Genomic DNA, 26466 nt, shown 5'->3' on the forward strand with positions numbered 1-26466 from the left:
GACTGACCTTGAACTTGCTATCCTCTGCCCCCAGCCTCCCATGTTACTGGGACTGCAAGCATGTGCAACTGCATCCAGTTATGAATTTTATATAATAGGTTAAAAAAAGAATTTCAAAGAATCAGTCTCATTTTATATTCGTGCTTCTGAATAGGGTAGGAATCGTTTACAAGGTTTGCACCAATGTCCTATGTGTACTGAAATATAGTTAGGTTTACAACCTCATCAGTTATCTAGATTCTCATGTACCTAACTTGAAGCTGGAATCAATCTGTGAGTACCTTCTTCTCCCTGACCTACTATATCCAGTTAGTAAATGGTTTTATCTAACTCTGCTATTCATTCTCCCTGCCAGTACCCTCAATGCCAGTCTTATTTCTCCTTGAACTACAGTGACAGCTTCCAAATGAGACAGCTTGACTCAGGCTTAGTTTCACATGATACCACTACCAAGAGAAGTTCCTGAAGCAGGAATGGGGTATGTGAATATTATACACTAGCCCCATACTGCTCATGCCTCCTTGCATCAATGTTATAAGGCAGTCATCTGACCTTGGCAACTTGACTTTTGCTTTGGCCAGCAGAGTGCTAGCAAATATAAAGCAAGCAGACACTTTAAAAGAGCTTGCACACTTGGGCAGACCTCCCCTGCTGCTCTTCCAAACCCTACAACTATCTCCATATGAACAAGCTCAGGTTAGCCTACTGAATGATGAGGGATAAACAAACCAGCTCTATTTCTCCAGCTGACAACCAGTACCAATCTGAAAGCCAGATGTGTAAACAAGGCTGTCATGGACCAACCAACCCTTGGCCAAGGCCAGCTCACTGCAGATCTTCCTGGCTGACCCACAGATTGGTGAAGAATTTGATAATGGTGGTATTTTAAGTGACTAACTTTTGGGTGTTTACCATGTACCTGTGCATAACTAATGTAACTCATTACTCACTTGAAAAGCATCAAACATCAATGAAGTAAAACTTCTTAACCTGACAATATTTGCCTTTGGTGCTTTCAAAACTTCTCCTGGTGCTTTAAGACAATTCTACATATCTGTATCAGCTTTCTTCAAGGCATGTCACACTGCAGAAAAGTGAAAATGCTGATGCAATTTAGTAAAGACTATCTAAAATATCAAATATGAACTTTCTTATCATGAAGTTCAGTAAAATTATTTTCTAACATGTCTTAAAAGGAAAGCACTAATAAAATGAGTGTGTGATTTTTCTTTGTATCTAAATAGGCTTCTGTCTCAACATTTAAAACTTACAAAATACAGTGTTTTGTTTCTGTGTTCACTTGATTTTCTTTCATTTCATAAACATGGACTGTAGAGGCTATTTAACATAGAGAAAAAAAATATTCCCTTCCTCTCTCAAGAGCCTTGTATGTAAGCCCTGTCCACAGTAACTGTAACATTAAATAAAGCTCTGTTTATATCCCATAAACATTGCAGAGACTTCTAAGTCTATCTAATACTTTAGTTTAAGGGAAAAGAAAAAATGTAATCATCTTTTAGATGACTCTTCATATTTTTATTCTTTCCTCCAATGATACATTTGAGAAAGAAATAAGAAAAAAAATTGGGAGCATTTTCTAAGCCAAATTTTACTTTCCATTCTAAATGAAACTTTTATTAACAAAAGCTGTTTTATTATCTGTTTGTTTTACTCACTGAGCTGTATGCTCCTCAAAGTTAGTTCAGCTATTGAAAGGGAATTCCTTCTGTTTGATTATTTTTAAAATCAAAACTAAATTTTAAAAATATTATTAATGTATTAGAATCCATCAACCTCACTAACTACTATCCTGCTCAAAAATATATAAAGCAAAAATTGTTCTGCATTTTATAGAATTCATTCCAAGCAGAAAAACATTCATGAAACATGTTCAGAAGTTTCAGATTTAACATAATGATTTTGGATTCTCAAATTATTTTAGACAAGGAAGATGTCTATACTATTCATGTATTTTATTCTGCAGGAAAATATGGTTTAGTTTTAGAAACTGAATCCAAAACAAATACGTATACATTGACTAATACTTTGAATATATACTATAAAGGTCCCAAGTTTTTCAATGCATAAGTACATTCAGTCTCCTTTTACTCACTCAAAACACTCCAGTATTATTTGGGAGGGAAAAAAAAACTTCTACTTGTTGTTATGTTTAACAACCATATGTTACTCTTTTACAGGTATTATTGTAGCAAATTAGTGGACAGCAGAAGAACCATGTTCGTTCCAAGGTAGGTGTAGGGGTGTGTGTGTGTGTGTGTGTGTGTGTACTCACACATTCTGTGGCAACACGTCTTTAATCCTAACTACTTGGGAGGCTGAAGAAGGAGGACTGAAAGCTCAAGTCCTGCCTGGCAACTTAGAAAGACCCTGTCTTAAAATAAAAATAAATATTAAAAGAGCTGGGGATATAGCTCGGTGGTAGAGTGTCTCTGAGCTCCATCCCCAGTAACACCCCCAAAACAAACCAAAACACACACACACACACACACACACACACACTCAGAAAAAACACGGGAGAGAAATCATACCTTACCCTTGTCACCACATGTTTAAATTCTATACTCTTGACTTTCTATTAACATAAAATTACATGTGTAGGAGAAGGCGCCTTTCATAAAGAAATTCAATCCAACAATCTTTTAAAAAAAGGTAAACCTTAAGGAACATAAATGACAACCAGGCTTACAGTAAGACATATTTGACCTATGGCATAGGCAAATATAAAAAGTTTGAAATTTAAACTATCAGACACTCCTAAGGTTGAGAAAACCGCAACTTATACCCAGAATGCTGTTAAGGCTTTCAAAGTATATGCGCAAGTGAATAAATCACATATGCACACCCTATACTAGCATTCTTTTATAAAGTTCCTTTTAAAGATCTACTCCCTTTCTAAGGGTGTGTCCCTTTCATGTCCCAGATACTTTTCCATATGGAAATATGATACGGTAAAGTTCCCCCCCCCCATCCAGTGCCTTGAAAAACATCTATAGAGAAATTTGACAGTATATCTTTGATAATTTTGATACTCCAGACATCTTTTAGTCCAACTTATCCTAGAGTATGAACCTTAGAAATTTTAATTTATATTAACTACCTGAATCCAGGGGTAAGGTAGAGCAGAGAGAAAAGAGCAGGCAAAGCAGATGGTGCTAGCTGAAGTGTCTTCTCACGGTCCCCCAAATCTGAGACTGTTTTCCATAAGAACCGCCTACGGGCACTAGACTATCACCTTCTTAATTATATGCATATATTACTTATTTGTCAAGTAAGCTATCAGATGAACTAAAATTCTATGTACTAAGTGAAAGAAACTAACAAAGGAATATAGACTAATTCCATATTTGATGTTCTTATATTTTAATAGGCACCACAATTTAATGTAAAACATCTTCATTTTAATTGGCCCAATTACTCCCCAAGTGGCACTGGTAACAGCAATTCCATGGAGATCATCTTGTTCTAAATGCGTGACTTCACAGGCAGCTTTTGTGAAATGATCCTGATGGGGCTAAAAGTGATCATCTTTGGATTCTCACTAAAAGGGAATTTTAAAATAAGTTTTCATTAACTTGTCATAACATTTATGAGTTAAGGACTAGGAAACACATCGTTGCTGCTTAACTTCTGTAATCTAATAAGTAGGTAGGTTTTCCATAATAGACAGCAATATCTCATTAATTCAAACTAAAATGTTTTTAATTCAGAAAATGGCGCCTGGGCTGAATTTTTCTTTTATTTAGTCATTCCTTTAATGGCAGAATTTAAATTAATAATACAACCAAGATATCTGGGGAATGTTTAAAATTCTTTAAAGCACTAACTTTTCAAGTAAGTTGGAATTAAGTCCAAATAGTTTATATATAAGTCATTATTACACCAATTATAGGTTTTGCTTCTATATTTATTGTTAGAAAACGTACCAAATGTTCTCTATTTAGATTAGCACCGACTACAAACCGCCAGTAGACAACAGGGATACATATGGTGTCTGTTTACTTCTTGTATATAGCATCCACTCACATAAATATCTATTGAATGGATGTATTTTCTTAGACCCTCATAATAGGAAAAAAAACAAAAATAAAAAATTTGTGATAAAAAAAGCTATAAAACCTGTGACCTAGGCAGTTTTTCAGAAGGGATGAGGATCAAATTTGAACAGATTGTACATTAAATAAAAGAGAATGTCAAATTATATATCTTAAATTAACAATAACGAGTATAGTTAATTCCTGTAACTTTCTTGGAACTTTTTAAGATTTACCTCCCAAGTTTCAACTAGATGTCTGAATATTTTTCTTTATTAAAAATTAATTTGCAGAGTAAAAGAGAATTTTTTTCTGCATCTGATTCTCCTTCCATACAACTATAATAATATCCTATTATTTTGTAACTCAAAGACACACAACCCAGAATAAGTAGAAAGTACTCTGAAATTTTCAAACTTGCAGAGGAGGTTTATTGCAGCAGATTTTTGTATATAAAACTTTTGCTTCAGGAAAACACTAGAAATTTAAATAAGGGCAATTCATGGCTAGAGAAACATTTCTATCTATGTACTGAAAATAATACAATCATTATTAAACATTCTATGCTCATGCTTTTCATTAATATAGACTTACCTACTCATTAATTTGAAATGCTAGTGTTCTCTCATATCATGAATAAAAGTATGTACATTACAGTGGTTTTAAACATGAGCATATGGATCTCACATCTACAAAATTAAAGCTGAGAGTAGTATCTGCTCCCTGCTGACACCAAAAATTACCTAAAATTTTGATATACAGTAAACCAAGTATTTCTTAAATCCTTAAATAATTTCAGTTTCTACAGTTTTTCAATAACCTTATTTTAAAGATGGTCCTTTTAAGACATACAAGCATAACTGGCTACAAAAATGCATTGTAAAGAGGGCTAATGGCCTTGCTTAATTAAAATGTAAAACTTCAGCATCTTAAACTCCATTTATATGATCGTAAGGGAGGCTTCAGTAAGGCACTCTCTTGACAAGAGCATTCAGATTGCAGAGAAGGCTACAAAGGCGTTAATGACATTTACCCCCTAATAAGAGCTGTTCACACTTCATGGTTTTTCCTTGTTATTGCTCAGGACAGACACTAGCACCTCATTGAAAGATCAGTTCTGCAAGGGAAAAAGGCCCCCTGAGACATCTCAGACTTGAGGAAAAGCACTAAATCAGGTGATGCTACAAAGATGACACGCTTGATTCTCAAGGGTTCTTACTCACCCTGTGGCCATGGATTTGAGACAGTTAGCACACAGCCAATCAGAGCCCTCCCCCTCTCCCAGAAGACTGGGCCATCCTCCTCTGCAGCAGGCAGAACTAAGGGCAGTGAGGAAAGAAATAAACTTCTTTCAGGTGCCCTAGGTCTGGCAGGATCCAAATGTCTTGTACTGCTCTCACTTAATCTCCATCGATGTGTGGCTGAATGAATAACACACTGACCTTTTCACCTAAGAGACCACAATTTGAATCCAGCGGAAAGTCGCCAGAGGATCAATGGACAGAGACACTCATATTTTAAAGCAATAAAGCACTACAAGAAGGGTAAGGGGGAGAAAAAAGTTTTTTTTCACCGTGGTTTTGGCCATGGATTCAACCCGACTTCCCTGGCTCAGCTATTATGAATCGGAACCCTGATTTAGAATTGAAAAGCTCCCAGCACTGCCCCTATGGATCTCAAAATCTGGCACAAACCCATAGCTACTGCAAGACAGACATTCCCTCACATGTCAATACGTGGAACAGCAATCCTGGCTGGTGATGGAATGATGGCTGATTCAATGGAACATACTCAGCATGAACTCTAATTCTGGCAGAGATGACAGCACAGAGACAAGTAGCTTTTAATTACTCTTTCAAGAGGAATTCAAATGTATTTGTTGTTGTTAATTTAAAATTTCTAAACAGGCCTGCTAACTTTTAAAAGAGGCAAATGAATGAAGCAATTTAAGGTACTACTCTGGTGCTCTAATTTTGTGTCCTCTCAATAGATCATAAAATAAACAGATAATATATCTTAACAGGTAGTATAGAGCAAAAGCCTATGGGTTGTTCTGTTTTTTTTTCTCTGAAGTCTGGCCTAATACAACCATGAGCCAATGTTTTCAGTGGTCTGTGTCCCAAACCTTTTCCTATTTACCCTGCTAAGGAATTGTGAACATAGCCTTCCTTCAAAACTATATTCCAGAGGACACAGTATGCACCCGTCTCTGAATTACCACATTTGCTCAACACTATTTTTAAAACAAAACAAAACAAAAATCCACAGCAGGAAAAGCACATTAAAATAAAAATAGAAAATACAGTAACCACATTACTCATACTAACTCGAAAGCTGCCTCTGACACTATCATTATGGCTTTGTTAAAGAGAGAAAATTACACGAGAACAAGGAAACCAGGGTAAAGCGCTTCCTCAGACAAAGAACGTATGGTTCTCAAAGTCTCTGAAAAAATGCTTTTCTGGGGGCTCTAGGTAAGAATGGCACAGTGAACAAGTGCTGGATGGAAAATGCTCTCTACCAGGATTTCGTTGTCTTCTTTTGGGTCCTTATACATTACTGTGGTTATGCCAGACAATCCACCGGCCAAATGCAAGCTCAGCACTGTCCAATGTACTTTCCAAGTCCCCAATCCCAAGTGTCCCTGAGCAGAGAGAAAGAAAGGGAGAAAAATGGAATAAGGGATGAAGGGAGGGTGCATAAGCACTAAACAGGTCACTCAGTAGCCACCAAAAAAATGAGAATACTTCCTAAACAGCAACAGGATCACAATGGTCGAATACCTATTGGATAAGTCACTGGTCAGTTACCTACCTTTTTAAGTCTGAGGGTTATTAGCAATAAACACCAGGTCTGTGAACCATCAGAATCTCTAATCCCTTCCCTTAGAAAGGAATGGTGATATGGGAATCTCAGATGATTCATAAAGAGCTTCGGATCAACAGGCCAGGGCCTGGACTAACCATGTCCACCAACACCACATTTCAAAGCTGCTCCACGAGCTGAAATTCAACTTCCCCTATAAACTTGTTCTCACCTCTTTCCAACACAGCATTCTTCCTACAGGGAAAAATACTTGTTCCATCCTTTCTACTGAGTAACAATATCCTTCTTCTTCCTTAAGAATCTTCTCTTTCAACAGGTCGTCATAGACTAATTCAATTTGGCACTGGTCTCTCTGATTCTACTAGCAAATGGATTGGCGTACATTCTATTTTCCAGTTGCTATTGGCATTATGTATGTGGCTATCATACATGAATCAAACAAATGTATCTTTATGTATGTTTGTCCCCATCTGTATGGACTTAGCAAAAGCTTCCAACAACCCACACAGATCCTAATCTCATTTTATACTTTTCATAGCCCTTCATTTCATATACCAGTACTGGAAATGTAGGCCATTCAAAAGAAACAGATTGTAGGCACTAGAAAGCCTTTCACTGATTCTTTGCTACCGCCATAATAGACTTCAGTTACTAGGCAAGCCCCTCTCTTCTTCCACCTGCCCCTTCTTCCAAATTGGGAGACACATGAGAAATAAACATGGTAACTCAAACAAAATGACTGCAGAAGCAGAAACTACACGAAGCTTCTGGTGCTCTAGAAAACCTAAGGAAATGTGGGCAGGCACTGGGAAACTGATCCGCTTAAGGAATTAAATTTATGGCACTCAACTATGAGTCTAACACATTGCTTCCCTTCATCCTGAAAACTTCCCTAAGAAGGTACCATCAGGAACAGGAGGCTCCTGGACACTGTGTACTTTTGCAGGTCTAAAGAGCTAATTGGTGGTAGACTTGAGGTTTAAACCCAAGTTCAGAAGCTGTCCACTTCCAGTTCAACAAGACACATCCAAGAGTGCTGCTCTGGAAATCATGTGGTTTAACAGGTGCCCAGAGGATATCCATTTCAAGGAAAGCTGAGCTGGTCTTATCAAATGGCTATTGGCCAGCAAGAGGTGGACTTGCCTTTGCTCTTCCTGGGGAGAGCAAAAGCCCCCTCTCCGTGCCCCATACACACAAATCCTACTCCATCAGTCACTGCATTCCATTCTGGAATGTGGTAAGCTATCTGTTTCTATTTCAAAAGGGTAAAGGGAGGAATATTTTCATTCTAACCCTGAGCACAAAACATCAAGCTACATCCTTGGATCTAAGGTGTTTATTTTCATTGCCTCTCAACTAGAGCTTTGGCAAGGGATTCAAAATCCCTGTATTCCACTTCCAGCTTTGGGTCTGCCTGAGGCCTTTAGCCATGGTAACTTTAAAACTAGGGATAATAGTCTCTGAAACTCTCACTCTAATAGGGAGGTTAGGAGGTTTGCCAGAATAATGTTTGTAGAGTGGTCCAAGTACTCTGGAAAACACACATTATGAATATGATACACTGCCATAAACCATCTATCTCTGCCAAAGACAGAAGGCTCTTCACCATTCACACACGTGATCCTGCCCTCCAGGAAAAGATTCACAAAGCAGTGACATGATGTGTGGACATGTTTCTTATGTCCTTGGGGTAACAATCCAACCTTTCCTTGAGTGCCGAATACTCCCTCCTCTATGCAAATGCTCTGGTCATCTCTAAACTCTTGTGCTTTTCATCATAAACTTCCCAGCATTTGTTTACTCTTGTCTGGCTCATTAGAGTGTGGGCTTTCTATGAGGCTGCTTTGGTATATACTCCACACATATTCATTCATCAATTCAAGGGTCACCTAAATGAATTTATGCCTCGGTCCTTTCTTCTTTCTACTTTAGAAATTTCCTAAAGATCTGTGAGGTCAGATAATATCTTAAAAAGGTGGCCTATTTTATTGATTTATTTTTCATCACTGGGAATCAAACCCAGGGCCTTGTGCATTCTAGATAAGTGCTCTACCACTGAGCTACACCTCCAGCCCTTACATATTTTTAAATATATTTTATTTTATGCAGTGGAGTGAAAGCCTAGTTACTCTAATCATCTCAATGAATTCATCAAATACTATTTCATTCTGTGCTCAGGGATTAGAAAGAGCAGTGAAACAAAGAACTACAAAGGTGATAAAAATAATATCATATGTAGAATAATAAGTCATTATGTAAAAATGCACACAGGCAAAGGCAAGCACTCACCAGTACTAATAAAGAGTGCTATGAGCTGGAAATGTACTAAATACTTCATAAATATAATTTCATGTGATTTTTATACACGAAGAAACATGTTCAAATATGTTGTCTCTCTTAGGTAATAGAGCTATCAAAAAAAGTAAAACAAAGATTTATACCCAAGTTTGTCCATTTCCAAAACCCAGTGTCTCTGTCACTACAATTTCTTGCCTCTCAAATGTTTTCAAACATGTTTGTAGATACAAATGTGTATACAGGTTTGCATGTATGTGTGATTTGTTCACGATCAAATAGCAGCTTCGCTTTTGCCTGACTAGTTGAAAAGGCAGTCTGTTCTAAGAGGTAAAGAGAAATATGGAAATCCAGGATTTAAGGCTACTTTATAAACAGAGTTCTAAAATGACCAATAAAAGGTTGGCAGTAGTCTGTAATGGTTTATCATCACCTTTGCATCATCATATTAACAGTAAACACTGGCTGGAGACACAGCAAATAGCACTGCTTAACACTTTATATGCATCACCTTATTTTATCTTCACAACAAAGCTATGAAGTACTGTTATTATCCCTGTTTTACAGGGGAGGGAATTGAAGTAAATACAGACATGGCCTGATTTCACACATCTGGTAAGAACTGGAGCCAGGACTCAAACCCACGAACCTGCCTTTCCACACGACTCTGCTGCATTAAGTTCTCCTGATCCGACTACAGAGACGGTATAATTATGGCTAGGCCACCACACTTAGTGAGCACAGACCCATGCTCATCTTCCACAGTGCAAAGGTGAAGCTGAGAGTGACTGCCCAGCAGACGTGTTCTAGCTTGGTCAGTCATGTGGCCCCACTGAGATTGAAGCTTTGATCAGTGACCAGTGGGAAAACATGCTTCTCACCACTTTGAGGCCTGGGCCATGAACGTGCCCCACACAGAACCTTCTGCTGCTACGACGATGGGAACCTAAGACCTCAGAGAAGGGAAAAGCCATAAAATGTGGCTCTAAATCACGTCTGTTCAAATTACCTCTGGAAGGAAAAATGTTGACTAGTCTTGTTAAGAGAGAAATAAACTCCTATTGTGCTAGGCCACTAGTACGTCAGGGTTTATGGAATAAAACGTATGTTCTTCTTGATATTAGCTACTAATGCCTAAAATGTATTTATTATCTTTTTCTAAGCATTTGACATCTGCAGAAATACATGTTTAGCTTCTGATATTTCCCTGCTATCACTAGTCAAGATTTAACCTTATACATAAATACAGTGAAAAATACCAATTTACTGAGTTCACAGCATATTTTTCATCTGCATTATTTCATCGTTTTTAGGCACACAAGGCAAGAGAGGCCGAAAAAGTTATACCATTTTTAAAGATGAAAAAGTTGGCTGAGAATGGAAAAGCTGTCCATACCTCTTCTTGTTCTTTTTGGTGCTAAGCATGAACTCTACTGCTGGATTCACATCCAGCCCTAACCCAATTTTCTTATTCAATATCCAGTGCCCTTCTGCCATCCAACCTTGATAGCTTTTATAGCCTGAAAATAGCTATTTCACCACTCTTCTACCCCCTGAACACAGTATAGTTGAAATCTTATTAGTTAGGCACAAAAACTTGTTTTTATACTCATCTGCAAAAGACATGTATTTCTGGAGAGGGAAGCCAAAGATTAGAATTTACAATGCAACATTAATGATAAATAAAACATCTGGGGAATGTTGTAGCCACATAAATAAGAGAATAAGAGCTAAGATAACCTGAAACACAACAGAGTATCAGGAGATAGCAAGAGAAGGAACATGGTAACCAAATTTCACCTAAGGTCACTGAGTAAAAAAGACATTAAGGTAATCATTAGTTCAGGATCTCAGGCCTTCCCTCTTTCTCAAACCATGACCTCAGAATCTACAAGACTCTCACAGATTACCAAGATGTCTTTTGAAAATGTAATCTTAAAAAAAAGAAAGAAAGAGAAAGGAAAGGAAAGGAAGGAAGGAAGGATGGATCACACACTGTCCTAGAATCAGAGACGTAAATTCAAGTCAGATTTCAAAATTTCATTTTCCTAATATTTAAAATACGCTATTATAAGCCAAGCCAGTGCCAGAAATTACATTGCAGCGGTGAACAAGAACTATGAGGTTTTTCCAGCCATGGTGGCACATGCTATAATCCCAGCAACTCAGGAGGCTGAGTCAGGAGGATCTAAAGTGCAAGGCCAACCTCAGCAACTTAGTGAGACTGTTTCTTAAAATTTTTAAAAATAATATAAAAGGGGGTTGGGATGTAACTCAGTGGTACAGTGCCCCTGTGTCCAATCCCCACTACTGCCACAAAAGGCGCAGGGGGGCAGGGGGCGGGCTGGGGTTGTGACTCAGTGGCAGGGTGCATGCCTTGCACATGTGAGGCACTGGGTTCAATACTCAGCATCACATAAAAATAAGTAAAATAAAGATATTGTGTCCATGTATAACTAAAAAATATTTTTTTTAAAAAATGGTTCTTAGTTTCAGGAAGTTTACAGTACATCAACTGTGCCAGTCAGTGATGTCTATGATCTTGGGAAAGTCACCTGACACTTTGAGCCTCAACTATACCAAATGTTAATTCTTTGGCAACAAATGAAAGCAGAGTATAAGGGTATTCAAAGAACAAACTTATGTGAACCTGCTCCACAATGGCTGTTTAAATATAATTGTTTGCTTAATATTGATGTTTTCTACCACTGATACCACAAATCACTTATTCTATACAGAGTGCTAGCTAGGAGGCATGGGAACCTTGGCTTCTTACTGCTCTCAAGAGCCCCACCACCATCAGTCCTAGAGAAGGCTCGAGAAAGTCCAAGGACCCTTGGACCAATTGAAGTTGTTGGGTCTTCCATGAGTCATGGTGAAATATCAGGTCATACCAAGTTAAACAGGGTTCTTCACCCATTCATTTAGCCACATATTCATCAAGTGCCCTGTGTTTGTGGAATTCCCTAGAGAAAAATGAAGGAGCAACATTTAAAATTTGACTTTACTGATTTTTGGTAGGAGCTCAAAGAAAAGTGTCCTCAGATAGAGCTACACCAGAAAAGATTTCCATTGGTTCAGCTGGTCCTCTGTAAGGAAGTGGGACTTTGGCTGACACCTAAATGACAAGAAATTACCCATACAGAGAAGTAGGGTATACCAAGCACAAGAAACCTTACAAACACTCCAAAGTTGAGGAAATGCTATGTGTGTTAAGGAACTGCACTTCTCATGAGCTTGGTTTTCAGAATACCTGAACGGGTTCTGTGAATTCTGCCAGGACACACTCACATACTTCCATAGACAGGCTGTGTAGGAGCCCAGACAAGTTAGTTGTGTGTTCAAACTGAAAGGAGACGATGTGAAAATCTGATTTTTAAATGACTAAATTCAACAATGATGATCACCTATATTCTTATTTCAAAGATAGGGGAAATGGGGAGAGGTGTAAATTGCAGGACACTGCTTTCACTGGTCATCAATAAATGTACCATGAGAGTCTGACCTGAAATAAGAATTATTATTTAGTAGCAGAAAAGCATCATACGCTCCCTTATATTTAGATTTTAGCATCTAATTATGTATTCCCATTTTTCTTTTGTTCTGGGAAAATTCCCATAATTTACCTGATTTCTTCTATGGTTTCTGAATGAATACTTAGATAAATGCACAGGAAAATACTGGATTTTTTCACCTTTAAGATATTTCCTAGATTCTTAAATAATTGTAACTCATCTTCTGCATTATACATCCAACTGGTTAACTTACAAATTACTTAGACAATCATATAAGTGAAAGGCAGTTTTTAATTAAAAATGAAAAACAAAAACAGGATCCTAGGGGCTGGGGTTGTGGCTCTGTGGTAGAGCACACTTGCCTAGCACATGTGAGGCACTGGGTTCAATCTTCAGTGCCACACAAAAGTAAAATAAAGGTATTATGTCCACCTCTAACTCAAAAATATACCAAAAATATGACATTAAAAAAAACAGGATCCTTAACAAATACGCCAGTTTTTTCAATGAATCTCTATCATCTTCCATTTTCTTTTAAGAACTTCTTCAAAAACAAAAATGATAGCTTTCAAATGGTTTTGAGAATAGCCTAATTCTCATTTTCTTCCATGGCCAAAACCCCAGAATCAGATTACGCATCTGCTATTTTTCCACATTCAAAACTATTTCTGAAGGCCAGAGTAACTGTATATACATAAGGGAGGTAGGTTTGGGTCCAGAGAGAGTTAAATTAATATCCTGGCTTGACCAGTTCAACTTACCGTACATCTTCATTTGCCCAGTAACACAATCTATAGCCAACTGCTAACCAGGTCAATATGTGGTAAGACTAACAGCCACCCTAACTTGCCTTGATAATTATTCTCCTTTAACTGACATAATATTCGATATACTGTTGTTGAGAGCAATAATGTTAAAATTGATGCCTTGAGGGCTACAAGACAATTGAGTTTTAGCCAGATAAAATGACTTGTTCACTAATAGTGCATTATAGGGTTTCACGGCCTTCAGATGCACATTTTATAGTCTACCTGCACAAAAATGCCATATATAATTATATTCAAAGTCATTTGTGCATACCTTATCATTAGCACATATAATTTTTAAAGTATTGGCTAATAATCAAGTAACAGCTTTAGAAGAAAGGGGTTTATTTTTATAGACTAACTCTTTTTTCTTTTTGAAAATGAGTGTTTTCTCACTAAATGATTGAAAATGGTTTTATGTCCTACAACCTTTTACTTTTTTTCTAACCCAAGCACCATTTCCACAAGGAACAAGCATATTATAAATGTGGAATGACAAAAAGCATCATTTAAATAAAATCTATATTTCATCAATTCTATCAATAAAACAAGACAGAAACTAACTTGGAGTTCCTCTAATTAAAAAAAAATCTGATTTTCTGAAAATGTCAATTGTAGACTCTAACTGAAGAACTATTTATATTAAATTTGAGATTTGTAAAAATTTGTATTAATTATAATTTAAGCATCACAATAAATGACAGTGTTCTTTATATATAATTAATATTTTACTCCCAAATGAAAGACTTCATACATGTTTGTTGTTTTTGCTGAATTTTTCTTTCACACTTAATTTCATTTGCAATTTTTTATCTTGAAATTTTGGACTTTCATTCCAAATAGAAATACAGAGTACATTTTAAAGTACATTTTCTACATTTGACTTAAAGATATGTTGAGATAAAATTAATACCTAAGTAATTATTTAAAGAAAAAACAAAACATCTAGTCAAGGCAGGACAGTAGTACCCTACCATCGAAAAACCAGCAGGTTCTATATGGCTGTCAAAATGCTATAGCAAGGTGCTACAGGGTTGTTTTTGCAGTAAATCTGCAGAGCCATGCACAGATCTAACTGTTTGAATAGAATGACACAATGCATATGCTCCCGCTATCTTAGGCAAAAGGTACATGTGGAACTGACACACAGCACTGATGATACAAGCAGGCATCAGAGTGGAGACAGTGAACATGGTATTCGATTGGAGCAAAAATACTTACAGGTTTTGAATAAAGGAAAGACAGACTGCATTTAAACATCCCTAAGACATTTATTCCTTCTTGCATGATAAAATTCTTTCAGACATTAGCAATCACGTTGTAGAAATGACTGTAGAAGGATGTGGCACTGTATAGGTCTCAGAGCCAGTATAAGTAGGGATTATGAATGAAATTGGTCTATGCCTTATTTTTCCTGGCCCCTTCCTCCTGGACCGCATACCTCTTCATCTCCCTTCTCTACCCAGGACTTATCTACTCATAATGCCCCCCATCCTGGGGCAAATGAAATAATGATGTGAATGTGCACTATAAACTGAAAATGTAAAATGTAATAATTATTATTATCACCCTCAACTCATCAGACTTTCTGAGGGTCAAAGTTTCTATGCTTTTCAAGTTGAGGTGCCCACTAAACAAAGATATGACTTTATTCAGAGAGCTGATAGGTTATGTCACTTTCTCTTTCTCCACTTCTCTTCACCAACCCTCTTCTGCTCTCCTGTCCTGGCTAAAACCTAGAGGTGCCACATGGGAGAAATGACAGGAATTGGTGTGTTCTGATGACAGGTTAAATCAAGGAGAAGTCTTGAGCTCCCCACCCAAGCTGGCAGCCAGGGCCTTACATGTAACACAGGGTGGTTCAGGTCATAAACATCGTGAATTACCTCTGGCACTACACAATCCTTGCACAGTCAAAAACAATTGTTGTGTATGTGATACCAATTCTACTGGTAATATCTCCAAAGGAAATTACAAAAACCACTTCAGATTCTACCTTCTCAAATTGAGATCTCCTTCAACAGGGGACGGTGCTTCTTCATCATCCAGGGTTGTACTTTTGGATCCAGGGTGTCCCAAAATGCTGTTCTCAACATTTACACCTCAAGGATTGTAGGAAGGCAGAGGGCCATAAAAACATTTCAGAGGCAAAGTATACATTGCAAAATGACCCATGACATACTGAAAAAAACAAAAGATGAAGAAAGATGGGGAGAGGGTCCTGGAAGGGATGAAAGGTGGAGGCTGTGGGCCTCCCAGGTAAGCCTGAAGGCCCTGACCAGATCAAAGGTGTCAGTGACACAAAGCAGAGGCTCCTGGCTGGAAGAAGAACAGGTACTGTAAAGACCAAGTCTATGACCATGTTTTAGAATGTGAAACTTAGAAGGCTATGATGTGAGGGTTGTCTAGTTACACAAAGCAGGGAGTTCACATAGGTCACAGTTCCTCCTTTGATTTGGATACAGAAACAATAAATAGTTAGGGTAAGTGACAATCAATAAAAACACCAAGCCGCCTAACTGAGTGTGAGGAAAACCCTTACTAAACTCAGATGTGAGTATAATCCTGGATTTTTATACGCCCACCATCCACCTCAAAGATCCCATCCTATTAATAAGGGCTCTTACAAGACTTACTCCAGAAACAAGAAAGTCCACTTTATAGGCAGAAAGGGTTGAATTCAAAAGATACAAAGGAACACTAGTCAACAGACCCCTTTTTCCCCTTTCTAATACACACCACTGAGGTGTAGTGGTGCCTTCTGGACTGCCATCTTCCTTCCAATGTCCTGAACAGTCTGCTGACCAGAGGAGAGTGTTTGTACCTGGGTTTGTGAGGAAGAGGTAGGAGACCAAACACACCCAGGGCTCTTACACAACCCTCCAAGAGCTGGTCCAGACACTGGCATTCAGGCCCTCCCCTACCTGAAGGATGTATCCCCGGACGTAGTCCCTCAGAGTCCAGCCCAGGCCATGCAGTATGTGCAGCACTTCCTCTTGCTTCAGGACACTGAAGAGCCGGTCCAGCAGAATCTTTAGCCGCACAGGCACTGCCTGTGTCCCGTAGAGCATCAGGCTGCTGATGTCAAACACCACGTTGGACTGCACAATCTCCACTTGGGTGGGGTGGTACAGGTGCTGCGTGCTGAGCTTATCCAAGGCTGCAGTCGTCCCACCAATGTTCCAGAGTGAGGGGTGGGAATAAAGAGATGAAAAGGACAGAGGAGTTAGATACACAACTGAATGTCATCAGGGCTCCGTTTCTATAGACAATTACAACCATGGATGTTTAAGTGATATTTCCTCTCCTCCTCGATTTTGCTATCTTTCTTTTTTGGATTTGGTGTTCATACATTGCAGACAACAGTAAATAGCAAACACATTCAACTTTCAGAAAGATAGTCACTAAGAATGTTTATAAATGACCGGGGCTGGCTCTATAAACCTGAGTAATTAATTTGCCAGCCAAATCACAGCTCAACTCAGGTTTCTGTTGTGTCTACTATTTCTTCAGAAAAAAGGAAAATAATTCCTAACTTATGCTGCAGTAAGAGGAGCCTAACTAATACCATTTTTTTAAAAAATGAGATTCACCTAAATGGTTTAAAGGGGAGGATGAGTGTATTCTTTAGACTGTAGGAATAAAAGGAAAGTTAACACCTATGTGGAACGCTAGAAATTTAACTCAAACTAGCTAAGGGAGACGACCTGAAAACTTAGTTTTCCCAATTTCTCTCTTATTCCCTTGTTAGATAGTTTTTTCTTCACTGGCATGATCTCTGGGAGTTATTTATGGAAAATATTCAAGTCATAATTTAGTCACTTTCTTAAAAATTGTGACAAGACTGTCAGATGAGAATGAAAACAAATGAGTAAAAATAAAAATCTGGGAAATCCATCTAACTGCATTAATAATTCTCAATAGAGAAAACTGAGGATGATCATTCTTCAAATAAGTATTTCAATGAAACTAATAGTTCAACAATGGGGCTTTCCTCTTCTAATATCTAAGAAATGACATTTCTCCCTTGGGAGGAAAAAAAAAGCCTTATTAAGTTAAGGTCGAAAATTCTAGTTCTAACCCATATCTGAGTTACAGGAAACCCTATTCCTTATAAATACGATTCATTTTGCCTCAGTTTCTCCAGTGTGAATGACTAAGATTATACCATATCAGCTATGGGACTTAAAGAGATGTTGCCAAGACTAGTGAGATGATGAGTGAGAGCCACCTAGAACTTCTTAAGAAAACACAAAAGGTGCTGCCATTAACTGTCAGAATTATACACATATATTCTTTTTAAAATTTTTTTTAAACATTGATGGACTTTTATTTTACTCATATATTTGTATGTGGTGCTGAGAATCAAACCCAGTGCCTCACACATGCTAGGCAAGAGCTCTACCACTGAATCACAACCCCAGCCCACACATATATTCTTTAGGAGATCAAAAGAGAGTAAAATGTATATCTGAAAGATGGCCATCTAACCTCTGGAGTCAGGCAAATGGATACTGAAGAACATCCTGGCCCACATCACAACTACACCTGAGAGGACCTCAGTGTCCTTCAAATTCTAAGCTATAGCGTGGCCTCTCTGTAGTGCTTCTCCTAAAACCTCACCCTGTAACAGTATGAGCAACAGTATGTGTAAAATCTGAGCAACCCCTATTTTAACATACCAGTATTAGCACATAATAATGGAGGAATTCAAAAGTACATGCACACAGGGTTTTTTTTTTTTTTTTAGTATTTCTAATGTATTTTTTCAGAACTCCTCCTCCACTCTCGTTTCCTCCTGACTTGTGGTCACTGGAGAGTTCATGTACTCTTGATAAATTGCTTTCTTACATCCACAGTGTAAAGGCCCTTATCATTTACCCGCTGGCTTCATTCAACACATTTACTCCTAGGAATACTTTGTCAAAGAGTTCGGGTTTCCTCATACTTCATTTCTTGCAGCTGATTTGTCTGATCTTTCCTATTCTAGTGGTTAAGTCAACTTTGAATAAATAGCTTTAAAAATTAATTTAACGTTTGGGAAAGATAAGGGATTCACAAGCCTAGAGATTGAAGTCTTCTCTCACTCCACAGGGCATTTAGGCTGCAAAAACAGCAGGAAAGTGGTATTATTATCCTTGTTCTTCTTCAAGTACAGCTTAACCATGCAGCCTTCTGATGAGTGGCTGATCTGCTTACAGAATCGAGTGATGGATTAGGGGAATTCTGCTCCTCCCCCATTTCACCACCCTCCTGAACCTCACCAAATACTTCTTTGTAAAATACACTGCTATGGCCACAACAACTATGAAACTAAGAGGATTCCTCAGGGGGGAAAAGACAGCATATCCTGGTTTTTAAGAGTGTGTTAGGTACTCTGTGTCTGCATTAAGTGTACACAGGAGAAGGGAAAACTATGTTCCAGGGCTGCAAAGAAAACTGTCACCCCTCTTTCCCAAATCACTGCAAAAGTCTGGTGGTTTGAAAAGATGAAGAGAACTAAATCAGAGAGGGTACAGAAAAGAGTTTAGAGAATTGTAAGAGCACAGGTAAAACAGGTAAGGCAAAAATATTTCCACCAAAACAGTTTTTGGAACTCCAATGAGATATTACCCAATTCTTCTTCATGGTTATATGCTATGTCAGAAAGAAGGGATACAGATATATATTCATAAATATACAGCAGGAGCCAACAACTTATTCTATAAAGGCCCAATACATAGTAAATATTTTAGGCCTGTGGGCCACACATTCTCTTTTTCAACTACTCACCTCTTATGTTACAGCAGGAAAGCAGCCATACATAGGTAAGTCTGTGTTCCAATAAAACTTTATTCACAGAAACAGGCTACCTGGGCAGTTTTAGGCCCTGATATAGAGTTGAAAATTTGAGGCCAGTAATAATGAAAAAGTCCTAAGAGTAGATAATGAAAAAGCTAAAGGGTACAGTGGTGCACTCCTATAACCCCAGCGACTTCTAGCTACTCTGGAGGCTAAGACAGGAGGATTCCAAGTTTGGCAACTTTCTCAAAATGAAAGATAAAAAGGGCTGAAAATGAAGCTCAGTGGTAGATTATCCTGGGGTTCAATCCCTGGTAAAAATACACACACTCTAGTTCAGGCAGCAGCGACTATCTAGAAGATGAGTCATAGGTGAGGATGTAAACAATAAACTGCTTAACTTGGAGATACCAGCTGTAATTTTCAGCATGATTGTGACAATATTTGGGAAGGTATCCTTGAAGGCACAAAGGCTAAGCAATGACATTTAAGTGTCATGATATCCACAAACTGAACTGGGATTTGGAGTAATTTCATGATCATCATATATCTGTGGAGCATTTGGTTTTGAATCTTGTAGTGTCAGGTACATGAGTTAGGTCAAAGGGGTGAGTAAGAATCAGGGCAATAACTTCTTCTTCAGGATGGAGTGGGGAAAGTTGTCACCTATTTTAATATTAATAGGTTTAAACATTACCTAAAATTTTTTTATAGCCAAAGTGTTACCATGATTCCATTTCCAAATGAAATCTCAACCAGAAGTTGGGTACAAAAAATATATATAAAAGTGAGTTTCTCTCAGTAAAGTTAGAGTGAGCATGGATTAAAGAACTTCCAATTATTTGTTACTCTCCTCTTCAACTTGCTTAAGTATCTCACTAGAGCAGACCCTGGAAACATATGAAAAGCACTTTTCTATACAGTACGACAAATGTCAATTGCTCTGCCTGCTCTGTGTTCATTCCCCTTCAATCTGGGGATAGAAACTAGAATTCTCCTTAGGGAATTGCTCCTCCCACCCTTAGAATCAATATTTCATAGAACTGAGTAATATTTAGCCAGTCCTGGAAAACAAGTATATCCCTGCCTCCTGGAATCAAGAATGGTTCAAGAACAGGCAAGTGACCAAAGTCTAGAAAGTGAGACTGAATCCAGGATTTTAGTTAGAAATGCTGAGAATTTCTTCTTTTTTCTCTTAAACTTTTAGCTAACAAATACACATTGAGAATGTGAATCAACTAGGCTGCAAAATGATCTAAAAAAAAGATCAACTACTCATAATATTAAACAATATTGTTTGATCCAGAAGATACGACAGTGTCTTAGGTTGATACTATCACTAGAATCTTCAGTTACATAAAAAACATAATCCCTCTCTCTTTCCTTGAAATAGCATTTCCTACAGCTACCATTTAGGGTACTTCTCCAGCTGGATAACATGTAATTGTCATGCTGTCAGTGGTTCAACTAAAGGTGCATTAGTTTCAGGCCAAATGCAATTTATAATTTCTGCAATGCCTGGAATGAGAAGTATCCTAAAAAAATTCATATCTTATAAAATATTGACAAAGGGTGATGTTTTCAACTGCATTAGTAAAGAAAAATAATGGTGAGGGAGGGTAAAGGAAATTACTATTTAAGCATCAACTATATGTCAGGTATCATTCTAGGAGTTCATAAGTTTAATCTCTTAATTAAAACACAACATATTACAATTGTAACCTATTCCAAGATCACAGGCTCAATGGGGCTAGGTAACTGGTCAAAGGTCACTTAACAATTTCACCACAGGTAAATTCTGTTTGCACGACATGTACAGATAAACAGTAAGAAACTTGCAAGTTTTCATCATGCTGGGAGTCCCTAACTCCCTGTAATCTGGGCTTCTTGCCCATCACTCTGCTGAGGCAAGCATTTCAAAGGTCACCAACACCTGCCTTACTGTGAAATCCAATAGCTTTTTTCCTTCATTATTCTCCATGATCTCTCCATAGCAGCTGACCTTATTGATCATCACTCCCCCTAAGATGCTCTCTTCCTTCATTCATGCATACATTCATTTATTCACCACCACCTATTAACTTATCACTGAGATAGGTGCTGTATGCAGATGAAAAAGTAATTTATGGTGTGGCCTCTGCCTTCAAAGATAGACATATGCAAGTGATGTAAATGCTATAAAAGAGATGGCACAAGGAAGAGAGGGCAACTCTACTGGGAAGGCATTGTTTAGTAAGATAACTAGAGTCAGCAGGTGAGAAAGGAGGTGAGCAACACAGACTGCAGTGCGTCAGAACCACCTGGACTGCCTGCTAAAACAGATTGCTGGGCCATCTCCTCCACAGCTTCTGCTTCAGAGAGTCTGAGATGTGAACCAAGAATCTGCATGGCTAACACATCTGCAGAAGATGCTGCCAGTGGTGGTTAGGACTAATGAGTATAAGAGAATGGAATATCCAAAGACCCTTTAATACTTGAGGCAAAAATGGTTGGAGGCGAGTCCAAAAAGTCAGATGGGCAGGCTCTCAGGAGTTTCAATCCCAAAGGCAAAACTCTGTGGAAAGCTCACAAACTTATTTGAAGTTTAGAAAATATCAAACATTTTATAAAATGAAGATGATTTTTAACTTTACACATAAAATCCCGAAAAAAGTTAGGTGATTAAAGCAATAGCTGTCATGCCACATGCCACACAAATCTCAGTCACAACACCTTAAGATGGAAAAGTCTCTAGAAGGAGTAGAGTTAAGTTTGAGAAAAGGCACATATTTTTCCCCACGCAAATGCCACACCAAAAATCACAGTGTTGAGGGGGAGGGATGGCTCAGAGCCAAGTAAAGAAAACAGAAGATTTCTGCCTTACTACACTGGAGAAAGCTTCAACTAGTGGACTTCTAACTGCGATACACCTAAACAGAAGTATGCAAAAGGTGCTCCAAGAGTTATGCAGGCAAAGGGAATGCATTCTTGGATCGTGCGATTTCATATTTACTCTTAAACAGATCCACCTGTGTACAGACCTGCATACATATGCAGATTATCCATTCCATTTTCTCTTTTGAAAACTGAAATCTTAAAATAAATCTTAAAATAAAGGTTTTTCCATGGCTTATCTACATGGTGCACTATGCCAGGATGTAAACTCTCCTGGGTGCCAAAATAATTCATAATTTCAATTGCTTTGAGGAGGCCTCCTTTATTGATTAATAAAGGATTCTTCTCCAGACTCTACATAATCAAGTAAAAGTGCAAGGGAACCTGACATTGGGGCCTATGTTAACACATCCTGAGTTCAGAAACAACATAAAATGGGACAATGGTAATGAACTCACCTCTTGCATTCTTGTCCATTTTAATAATATATACTCTTTAGAAAGCATCTATGGGATCAAAGCAAACGTGCCCAATAATGAAAATGGCCTCCCCTTACCCCCGACATATTCAAAGATAAGCAATTCTTTTCAACTCTTCTCAACATTCATCCCTAGAAGGTGTCATCACCTGAGAAAAGGCCCTAAGCACATGTAAGCAATGCCTATCTTTTAAATTCAGTTTGAATATTATCCTGGACCTATAAAATTTGTAAGACACACTGGATATAAACCTGTGGATAGAAATTTCACATGGTTTCTTTCAAAAACTATATGTATCATTTGATAAGATAGTATAAACCATGTAACCAAATAATATAAAAATATTTATTTCAGTTATAATTGATTATCATTTTCATCATATAAAAATTTGAATATTTTCTACAGGTAGCCTATTAATAAAAATAACAAAATAAATAATAATCTAAATGTCACTTATTTTTAGCAGTATAAATTCCTCTTACATTAAGTACATACAGTTTGATTATAAGATCTATTAAAATTAATGTTTTACCTATGACTGTTATCTGATTTGTTTCTAAAGTTCTATGTGCTCCACACATAGAACCTCATTTAGTAAAATAGTATTGTGATTTCTAATAATTCCTTGCTTATTTAATCTACACATTATAGTACTTCACATGTAATTAATAATAGCATTTCTATTATAAACTGAATAATCATACTTGTGTCACAATATTCTGGACTCCTTTAATAATTTATCACACATGATGCATTCCATAACTTACTGATATGTTTTTGTAATTTTTCTCGAAATTCATATTAATATATTTATTTGACTTGAAACATGAATTCAAATTTTTCTTTTGATTTTCATTTCTCTTAATTTGTAAGCTTTATTATTTTCTGCTTACAGAATTATAACTTTATAAAACAAAAACAAAGACACAAATCAAATTTCACACCCCTCATAAATATGATTATTACTTTAATGTGGTTAACATTTGGTCAAAATGGAAGTGTGCTCTTTTCTGTCTGACTTTGTATTAAAAATAATTTCACTACATCTCTTAGGTAACATTATTTCACTCATTCAACAAATGCCTCAGTCTCCACTAGAATACTCGATGATAAGATCTATTATTTGTCATTGTGCTCCAAAGGAACCTGACACATAGAGGAGCCCAGCACACTTTGGTTCAAAGGGTGATTATGAACCTACTACATAAAGGGTTCTGTAGTAGGTGCTATGGGGAGGATATAAAAGAAAGAAAAAGACAGTGACTTGGGCTCCAACTGGACTCCAGGTTTTTCTTAGTTGAATAAGGTTGGGGTAATTATTTGTATTATGGGTAGAAAATTTTCTTGGCCAAGAATTTTCTCTGGATTTGGGGCATTTTATTTTCTTTTTAGTTTTATTACATTAACATTTACACAATTCTTATTTGCTTTACTACTCAGTAATTTCAAACCTTCTAATGACTTAATGACTTGCATGCAGACATAAACCAAGAGCAGATATCTTATGCTTAGAGCAGATATCTTATGTTTTGAGCTCCTAACTTGGTGCTAAAATTCATTACAAAATATCTGTATCCTTTATCTGGCTTTGGACTTATGGTCTTTAATATTTTAATAATAAAAGGCTGGCATATCCTAAAATAAACTGAAGCAAAAAGCCCAACCTAACATATCAGCACAAAGGTAAAAAGCTCAATAATATAAAAAAAAACTTTCCAATGATGAATACCATTGAATTATATTTGGTATACAGCTGCCTGTGTAACAAGGTGAAGTTCAAATTTTTCTAATGAAAATTAAAATTTCCACTATATGGCCCAATTGGCAAAGCCAGTGCTTGTTTCCAAATTGAGGTGACAAATCCACTTAGTCAATTAAGATAGCTATGTCTACAGCAGTAAGACAAAACATTTCGTTAATTTTTTTTTTTTTTTTTGCAGATTCAGCCTTAAAGAAGGATGAGTAATTACTTGTATTATGTGTAGAAATTTTTTTTGGCCAAGGGTTTTCCTCTGGATTTGGGGAATTTTAAAAAAGTCTGAGTCTTAATTTTCACTGTAAACAAGACCCTATATGATAGGTTGAAATTATGGCATTTGTAGATAAATGGGTGGGATTGGAGAATATCTTGCTAAGTGAAATAATCCAATCTCAAAAATCCCCAAACCAAATGTTTTCTTTGATATTGGATGCTGATCTATAATTGAGGGAAAGGGGTGCAAGGGAAGAATGGAGGAACTTTGGATTGGGCAGAAGGGAGTGAAGGAGGGGAGGGGGTAAGGGGGGGAATGGTGGAATGAGACAAACATTACTACCCTATGTACATGTATGAATGACTGCACGAATGGTGTGACTCTGCATTGTGTACAGCCAGAGAAATGAAAAGATGTACTCTATTTGAGTACAATGAGAATGAGTTGAAATGCATTCTGCTGTCATGTATAATTAGAACAGATATATATATATATATATATATATATATATATAAATAAATAAATTCAGGGCTAGGGATATAGCATAAGGCCCTGGGTTTAATCCCCAGCACCACAAAAAATTAAAAAATCAGAAGTAATTTGAATTAACAACTAATACAGTATTTTTATTTCTCAATATTTATTGTCTATTCTGGAATAAACAAGGTGCTTCTAAGGAAACACTAATAGTTAAATTTATAAATAGCTATTATCTTTTTCCAGAAATTTCAGAAAATGAATAACTCCAATAATATCTGGGTAGGAAAGAAGATGATTTTTGTTTCCTTGCTTTTATCAAAACCAATCAAGCCCTGGTTAATCTTTTGCATACAATTTGAAATGACTTCTAAGAATAAATAATGATTTAATAACAAAGCTCCTAGTCTTACCTATTTGTTGCAAGTGTCTTGGCAGTTACATCTATAAAAATGGAAAATGGGTACCTTTTCTCTTTCTTACAGTAAGTACCCTTCACCCATGGATCACTGAACTCATCTGGGAAGAAAAAATTTAGAGTCCCATCTATTCAACCGACAGATACATTTCTAATAAAAATCTACTTACTATATAATAAATGATGAAAGTTATAATATTTATATTGCTTTCATTCATTATGATGACTGAAGTTAAAAACTAAAATTTCCATTTATAAAAATATTATCTTAATTTTCATTGTAACTAAGACCCTGTGTAATAGGTTGAAGGATTAAAGACCTTCTAGTGAACATTTACAGTACTGTTATCTGTGGGGAAAATATTGGATATAAGAGTTAAGACAAAAAAAAATAAAGCATTGATCTAAAACTCCCAGTGTCAGAAGGTCCTTGTTATCTTCTAGATTAAGGACAGAGTCCCTAGACCCAGATTCCAAGGGCTCCAATCCCAGCGGTGCCACCTACTTGCTGTAAGACACTAGCATGCTACTTGGCACTTGAATATATTAGGGTAGTTATCAGTTTTTCAAATTCCTTTAGGTTCAGGCAAAGCAGTGGCTTGGAGGTCACTACCAAGGAGAATGGAAAGGTGACTACAGAAGTAAGACCAAACTAAGACACAGGGGGAAAAAGAGATGTTTGGACTAAAGATGAGCCAGGGATTCAAAATGATTATGATTTTCTAATTTAGAGGACTCAGGAGGGAAAACAGACTGAGAGGAAACACCAGCACTCTAAAGGAGCTGCCTCCTTAGCCACCCTCCTGTTGTAATCTCTTCTCCGAATCCAACTCCTCCTATAGGTTTAACTCTACCCAAGTTCCATGCCTTAATCCAAACATACTTGACCACTATTTCTGGGAAAAGTAGGTCTATGAAAGACCAAAATGCCTGACATTAGGCGTTTTAATGTCTAATTTTCTCACAAGTG

The 26466-nt window shown here is 37.2% G+C and overlaps 1 protein-coding gene across 6 annotated transcripts in view; it reads right to left on the minus strand.

The window, feature by feature from the left end:
* Positions 1–26466, minus strand: part of Bnc2 (basonuclin zinc finger protein 2) — a 410961-nt gene that overhangs the window by 100058 nt on the left and 284437 nt on the right. For all 6 annotated transcript variants that reach the window (XM_071600656.1, XM_027950613.2, XM_071600657.1 and 3 more), the window contains one exon: positions 16419–16654. In XM_071600656.1, coding sequence (XP_071456757.1) covers positions 16419–16654 — 236 coding nt within the window. The remainder of the gene's footprint in view (positions 1–16418; positions 16655–26466) is intronic.

This window comes from Marmota flaviventris, chromosome 13 (assembly GCF_047511675.1).
Source record: "Marmota flaviventris isolate mMarFla1 chromosome 13, mMarFla1.hap1, whole genome shotgun sequence".
Lineage (NCBI taxonomy): Eukaryota > Metazoa > Chordata > Mammalia > Rodentia > Sciuridae > Marmota > Marmota flaviventris.